At 35.3% G+C, this 8,303-nt stretch overlaps 1 protein-coding gene across 4 annotated transcripts in view; it reads right to left on the bottom strand.

Moving 5' to 3' along the window:
* SMOC2 (SPARC related modular calcium binding 2) overlaps nucleotides 1-8,303 on the bottom strand; it is a 126,466-nt gene that overhangs the window by 24,381 nt on the left and 93,782 nt on the right. For all 4 annotated transcript variants that reach the window (XM_026044835.1, XM_026044834.1, XM_026044833.1 and 1 more), the window contains exon 9: nucleotides 6,810-6,892. In XM_026044835.1, the coding sequence (XP_025900620.1) occupies nucleotides 6,810-6,892 (83 nt within the window). The remainder of the gene's footprint in view (nucleotides 1-6,809; nucleotides 6,893-8,303) is intronic.

An 8,303-nucleotide genomic window follows, 5' to 3' on the forward strand; every position in this document is an offset into this window, starting at 1 on the left:
AAAGAAAGAAAGAAAGAAAGAAAGAAAGAAAGAAAGAAAGAAAGAAAGAAAGAAAGAAAGAGTAAGTAATGTTCAGGATAAATAAAGTCTCACTGTTCCCAATTCTAGAGCTATTCTTCTCTGTTTATCCCTAGTGAGGGATAAATCCTGTGAACCCTTGAGTAGCTGAACACTGACTGACATGAATCTCTAGAGGTAGAGACATGCACAGAGGCTAAGTGCTTGTCCTCAGTAAGCTTGGCCAAAAAGCTTACTTGAAGTGCTAGTTTAAGAAGAACGAAATTCAAGACTTCATTAGACTAAATTGTACTCAGGAGGCCATTAGTCATTCCTCTTCCCTTCCTTCCCCAACTATATCCAAGACATATGTAATATTCCAAGTACTTGCTTTAAGTGAGATAAAATAGTTTCTGAAAACAAAATACTGGTTTTCAGACAGATGTTCTCATACCCTATTACTACTGCTAGGCTTACTTCCCTGCTAAAAACACTTCAAAGTAGAAATGTGCAAGAAAGTGATGTTGCAGCATGATCCAGTCTCACTGAATACCCTCAACCACAGCAGAGACAACACCTGATTGTATCTGATTACTTGTGGAATACTACAGAAGTTCAGACCTGTATAGGCAAGGTGGGAATACTGTCCTTTAATTTAAACTATTGAAAATATATTCAACCACTGATGTAGTTATATATATATTCTCTCTGCAGTCAATGGAGATAAGCATTTCCAGAAAGTGATTCAACCTAAAACAGATACTGATAAGACACAGAGACATAAGTCCATTATAAAAGATCTGAACTCACTGAACATATTTCATACCAAAGTTCCTGTTCCTCTTTCAGATAGCACAAAAATGACCATTCACTTGAATGGATAAGAATGAATGCTCTGTAGACTTTTTTCCTCTTTTAGAGTGATGACTAGAAAAGATAAAAAAGATTTTCATACTCTTCCAAGTGTGATTTCACTGGTAACGGTAGTCTGAATTTCACCTGGGAGGGCTGTGTATTACATCTGCCTGTTGTAGGCTAATTTGCTATGGCATTAAAAAGCTTGTCCATACTTCCAYTGTCTGTGTAAAAGCATTTATTTTTTAGATAGGGAATTCACTGTTTTAATAGTTATGAGTGGGCTCCTTCTCATAAATAATTCGGAGATATCCAAGTAAAATTACAATGTGGGGAAGTACTAAATATAAGGATAGATTTATAGAGTTGTTTGGKTTTTTTTGGTATAGAAAGGAAGGAAACATTAACACTCTCTATGTCAAATGCATGAGTTAATACTTCCACRTTGTTATCTATGATGGCATTTCTTTTAAAAGAAAAGTAAAAAAAATGTGTTCCTCCACAACTTTTCTACTGCTGGATTTAATACACCATCTGAATTTCTTTCAGAAATTATTTTTTCACCTTTATTTATGTTTTATAGCATAATAAACTTCATTCAAATTACTGCTTTTTACTATGCTTTTTCAGGATAACCTGAAATATATATATAAAAAAATATGTATATACCTTCACTTCACAAAAAAAAAAAAAAAAAAACTCTAATCAAAGATGGAAGAGTCTTGCTTCACTTAAATCAATGGCAAAATCATTAAGTACAGAGGCTAGTATTTTTCTACTTATTTATATCATCAGTAGATATAAACCAMGACAACTTCACAAGAGTCACTGGACTTTTTTTGATGTTCACTTGGATTTGGGGAAARAATTTGGCCCACAATAGGGAAAACACCCAACCATAACCTCATTTGGAAAGTACTGGTGCAGAGGACGGTGGCTACATGCTACTGGAAACCTCATAGGAAACACGTGAGAATGCCCTCRCTCTCTGAGCATGCGTCCACTGGAGCAGTCCAGGACTCAGCTCTCACTGAGAGTAGAGTCTGCTGGCACTGAGCAGCACAACAGGAAAGACTGCTATACTTAACAAGGGATTTGGCTGAAAAGGGAGGATGGCAGCAAGTGAGGCAAGAAGCAGAGATTATATTCTTCAGCATAGCTTTCTTTTAATGCTGAGAAGCAAATGAAGTCAGTGTTTATTAGTCCTRACATATTCCTTTTAAAATAAACATAAAATTATAGGTTAATATTAAATAGAGCAATGAATGAAATGCTGTTGCTGAGCCAGTATCATCACCTTCAATTAGCCAGCTTTTCTCTTCTGCTAGCTGTGACACAGCTGTGTCTTTCACTGATACTTCACTGCTTGCTCAAATGCTTTCACTGTAGTTTTTGGGGGTGGGTGGGGAGAGAGATGAGGTGAATTCTCACATAACTGGAAGATCTTTAAGTTAGGGGATGCAGAATTTATGGTGCAGATGTTAATATTGCTGTTCCAGCTTGAGTAAAAAGTAAAACAGCATAAAAGGCTGTGATTAGATCTCTTCTGATTAAAGTAAGAATGGAGAGACAAACAGGAGATAGTATGTAGAACATCAGGATATTAAATGAGATCTACAGAGCCTTGAAAAATAATATACAAGCCTTCTTTTCTCCGGAACAAAGCTTCCCATTGCGAGACTATAATATATATCATAATGATGCAGTCAGACAATGCAGTTATAATGCTAGAGTCAACATACCCAAAAGCCCAAGCAAATAAGTAAATTATTGTAGGTTAAAAGGACAGAACCCTCTTCTGAGTTTCAGCTTCTCTGAAATTACTCCTGTGGCCTCATAAAATATAGGTCTGACTGCTGTGGACCTCCCCTTTTATAAAGAGGCTTGACTGATAGACCTAYGTAGTCATAAGTCTTGGTGCCTCAGCCCAACATCCTCCCCAGACCACCACTATTCATTACTAAAATAACCCTTTGTGTCCTAGTGCATGCACTGTTACTGAGCCAGTGCTTGCRATACCCATCTGTGTGCATTGCTTTCTTTCCATGCACCAAGTGCAYTAGTTTAGCATTGATATAACACTGAGGACCCTCTGATTTCTTCTTTACTTTACACACCAATCTCATCTTTCACCTTAGACTTCTCTATAGCCACTGTCTCAGGCTTCCAGTGCAAGACAATAGTAATGCCCTTTAATATATGGAAAGGGCCCTTSACAGAGCTGTCACTAACCTTGATCTTCCCGAAGGCATTGGAATGTATCCAGCTGTGTAGGTCAGCAGAAGGCTAGAATACCATGTACCTCTTGTAGCCTCATATCTCAGAGGAAATAGCTACTGCTCAGGAAGGTAGCCATTATCCCTACTCCTCCATCACTATAGGGACAGCAGAAAGAACAAGCCTGCTCTTCCAGCACCTCCATGTACCTCAGCTTCTCACATCTGTCCTCACTGCATGTGTAGCCTGGCTCCAGGCAGATTCTGTCCATCATTCTCACAACAGTACAATGCAATTCTGCCTTCATTCCTGGCTTTGCATCAGTATTTCCTGGTAGAAGTCCAACACTTAACTAGGCAGGTCTGCTGTAATATATATCCATCTTGCCAAATATCTCTTGGTAGATGAAGCAATATAGGACTCAAAAAGATAGTTACAGGTGCAGTTAAAACACCAACCAACTTCAAAYGATTGTTTTAATCATGGTCTACAGGATAGACAGCTTGGAGGTTTAAGATACGACAAGGGGATATTTTAAATATTAGCTCATCCAGCCAAAAGGTTGTTTATATCACAAAAAATAAGATTATTTCAAATCACAGCTCATTGGAGAATGTTATGTGGAAATTGAGCTAACATTTTGAAGCTCACAGGAAAAATGTATATAATCTGTATTATGATTAGAAATATTCAATTATTTAATTGATATTTTTAAAAATAGGCAAAGTTTTAATTATTCAGAAACTTAAGAATGTGTACTAAGATAAGATTATTTTCTAAATAATCACCTAAATAATCAAGCTTAGGTAGACTAATGATAGTACCTTAGCATTTTGGCCTAGAAATAGTAAGGTACCTTATGAAATCTTTCGTGTTCATTTTCAAAAAAGGAGCAATTATAACATACAATGGAACTTAACCCAGAATCACTTTTTTTTTTAAAGATGCCTTTGAAGTAATAAGACACTTTACACGATGGCTATTTGGATGTGGATCTTGCATTACCTCAGTATGGACATTTCCATGAGTTCTCTTTAACTTTGGAAAAAGAAAATGCATTGCCAGTAGCGAAAATGAAACTKTACTTATTCACACAGAATTCCTACATAACTTAAATGATGAATTCTTTTCCAGAAAATACAAACTATTCATGGTCAGTGCTGAAATATCACATCAGAACAAGAGTAAATAAAGACATGAAAATTAGATAGTTAGAAAAATTACCTTTCTCTTAAGTAACATGCAATTGTGAAATAAAGAACGTGACTTAAGCAGCTCTCAGGAATGATTTTTCAGGAGTAAATAACTGCTCGAATGCTAAAGTCAGATTAAGTGTTCAAGGTCACTAGGACAACACAGTAGCTGAGAACAGAATCACTAGCCTATGAAATCAGACAATGCTCACCCTGTAATTCAGTAAAGACATATTTAAGGAAGTGTTAAGAGGGAATCTTATGTTTTAGTAAGTTGATTGAGTATACAACAGAGAAGGATCAAGACATTTTTAAACATATTTCAATGAAAAAGTTTAAGATGTTTACCATGTAGTCCCACACAGTATCAGCACAGTAATGTATGAGAATAACAGTTTTTAGTACAGGGGCAGGGAGAAGGAGTGATTTATACTGAGAATTCCAAAAGATTAAGCAAAGATGCCAGTTTTGCTGATTTGGATCCTGTTGCGTCACTAAATAAACTCCAAGAATTAACAATGGAAATATTTCAAGTGCTTATTAACTCAGATATATCAAAAAAGCCGAATTTTAGTAAAGTGCACTAGGATCCAAAATTCTAATGAGAAGCATCTGAAGCTTTTCAGAGACCAGTCTGAAATCCAGGAATGACCAAAAAAACGAGAGTGAAATGCTAATCTTATTTACTAGTAGAAATTTTCAGTAATTTCAATGTAATTAATGAGTTCCACTGAATTCAAATAAGTTTAACTGAGATCAGAAATTCAGTATGAGGAAATATTTAGTAGTGAAGAATTTCAGTATTAAGGGGAAATAAAGAAGGGTGATTTTCAGAAGTTTTAGTATATGGACTTGGTGAATCTCAACATTCAGCCAAGTCAATAGATTGTATTACAGTTACAATGAATGTATCAAGCAGTGTCATTTCCAAAGTACAGTTTCCCCTCCCAAATTACCCCTTTGTATGACAGGAAATATCATGACTAGAGAAACTTTAAAAGCATAGTGTACTATAGAAAAAGGGAAASTTAAACAAACTAAAACAAAATGTAAACAACATTAATGGTCTGACCAAAAGCCACAAAAGCAACAGAGTTAAGTCTGAAAATCCAGTGTGACATTGTGGCTTGCTGGATGTCTCTCAATCTATCGTGTCTTTTAGTGAGTTTTTCTTTTTTTCTTCAGAATAACATTATGGTGTTTCTAACTAAGAATATTATCCTAGCAAAATCACATTTCCTACTAATGCTTTTTTGTGAAAAAATGCAGGCATACTTCATAAAAATCCAGGTGTAATCCCARCTAATCTTCATCATACACCACATTAAAAGCTCTTGACCAGCTTATTTTACATAAAAGTTATCCAGAACAGTCTTAAAGCATTCAAGACTCTGTACYGAAGAATACATTAGTTCATTAGAGTACTTCCAAAATCAAGTAACTATACAAATTAGTAACGATTCAAGTATTGCTCTGACATAAATTGACAGAGATATCTAGAATATATGGAAAGCATGCGTCTAATACTATCTCCACAGAAACTAGTGACCAACTTTCCACCGGAGTAAGAATGGTATAGTATGTCCCAAATTAGCCTTCATATATTTTCTAACATCCCTGAAGTTTCAAAAGCGCTAAATAAGTTCAGTGACCAAGTACTGACAATACATAATTGTATGTTACATACTTACACATTGTTCATGTTATATCTTTTCCAATTATACCTTAAATTTGCTTCATTACAGTCAATATTAATGTATGCTTCCTTCAAGATCAATTTCAACAGTGACGAGCATGTTTAGTTCAGAAATATTGTCTAGACATTTATCTGGGTCATTAAACTGAAATATTTCACAAGATATAAAACATGAGCCAMTATCAGTTTTTCTAAAGAAGCAGTAATCAACGAATGAGTTGGGGGGATGTTTTTTATTTKAGTTTTCCTCCTGATTTGGGGACTATCACTAAAACATACTGAGAATCAAGTTATGCCTACAGATTTAGAACTTGATTCAAAAGTGAAGTAAGTCCACTGACTTCTGTTCAGCTCAGCTCCCCAGATATAACATCTCTAAAGTCCAAAAGAATGCATCAAAATCTTACAAAAGRGCAGGATTTGGTCCTAAAACATGAATAATAAAACAATATTATTCTGAAGTTAAGAAAAAAAAAAAAGGAAAAAAAAGGGTTTTTTTACTCTTATCGGAACACAGAGACCAATTTTCCAWGATTTTTGCTAGAAGAAGGATTATGAAGTATGGTCCAAGTTATTCTTGACATACTTGCTGACTTCTCTGGAATGACAACAGCAATAAATAACTGCAGCAAATAATGAGGATTACCGTTAAACTACTGACTTAAACTACTGACTCACATTTACATACACTGTCCCAAACTGAAAGACTTCTGTTAGTGTCAAATTAATGTGTCAATATCTAAAAGACATACTGTTTTGATACAGGATAGGAAATTGCTTTCCGAGCTGTTGCTTAACATCATAAACTAAACACTGAAATGCATTAAAGTAAATTTATCTATTTCACTCACCTTGAAGTTGCCGTCCTTTATACAAATCCTTTGTCTTGGTTGGGTGAGCTCTGGCACTGTTATCACACTTGGGTTGTTCATACCTACAGAGAATAGAGGGAGAGAAAAAGCATCAAGGTTAACTAAGTTTAGAAGTAATTCATTTCCAAATTGCAGTCCAAATTAAACTTGTATCTTTTGTTCAGAGAAGAAACCTGTAATTCTCATTCTTCACAGGCAATGAAAATTTCTCARTTCTCACCTTTCCTCAAGTAATCCAGGAAATGTTTATTTCTTGTATGATTGAAACAAAACAGGATAATTATCATCTATGAAAAAATCCATTATTGAAGGAGGAAAATTGAGAGAAAAGAAAGCTATGGGAAATTGTTTTCTTTTTATTACATATTATTTCGTGGCAAACACACACAAAAAAACCCAGAAATTCAGGCTCCTAACAAATTCTGGCAACTTTCACAATATCAGTTTTTGAAACTTCAGACAACAACACCTAATACTTGAACAATAAACTGGAATAGTTTGAATTTAGTTGTACAAACCAATTCTCCACCTACTACTCAAAAATTCTGATTCCCCTGCTCTTTCTGAGAAGTTTAACTAAAACTAGTTTGTTATTTAATTAGGTAACAAGAAATTCTTTGCTATCTATACTTCCAATGAATATCAGGGCCACTGAGCAGCTGATTTTACCCATTCATCTAATTCAAGACAAAATTTCTGAGTTCTTAAGGGCCTTTCCAGTCTGAGATTCCAGGTAAAGAAAACAAAGTCCAATGGCATGAATCAGCCTTCTCTCTCTCTTGCTTTTGTTTAGCTTTTATTCACATCTATTTTACTTTCACTGAGCAGATGAGAGTATTGCAAAGCAAGGAAATGGTAGTAAAGACTGAGCTGTAGTGCTCAGAGTATAACCATGCAGAAACAACTGCCAGAAATATGACAAAAATCATATAATCTACTTGTGATTGTGTGAAATATATCTATTATTTCCATAAACTGGGGTATTGGGTCTCAGTGCTAGCRGAGTTATCTCCCAGTCCCATCCAGAATGCCTACACAACCAAACAATATCCATCATTGTATATATGAAGTATCTTTGTAATGGTTAGGAACGGAGGAGCATGCATCTCTCCAACGGCTATTGGACCTGCTACAGAACTGAGTAGGGAAATCTGGTACTTTCTTGCTCTCTGATTTAAAAAAGCTCTACCCTGTGAATGTCCAGAAAAACTATTTTATATGCTGCCCAAMATTGTATTGTTATAACTTAGCTGTTTGCAGCTTTTGAGTTACAATTTCTTTTCTCTGTCAACGAACCTGTGCCTGATTCTTCAAGCATAAGCCCATGTCTAGTCAATGTGTAAGTAAAGTTGCCCTAGATCAAAATTATAAAGCCTTTTTTCCTTTCCTTTCCTTTCCTTTCCTTTCCTTTCCTTTCCTTTCCTTTCCTTTCCTTTCCTTTCCTTTCCTTTCCTTTCCTTTCCTTTCCTTTCC

Source organism: Nothoprocta perdicaria, unplaced genomic scaffold (genome assembly GCF_003342845.1).
Source record: "Nothoprocta perdicaria isolate Ctin4 unplaced genomic scaffold, notPer1 scaffold_387, whole genome shotgun sequence".
Classification (NCBI taxonomy): domain Eukaryota; kingdom Metazoa; phylum Chordata; class Aves; order Tinamiformes; family Tinamidae; genus Nothoprocta; species Nothoprocta perdicaria.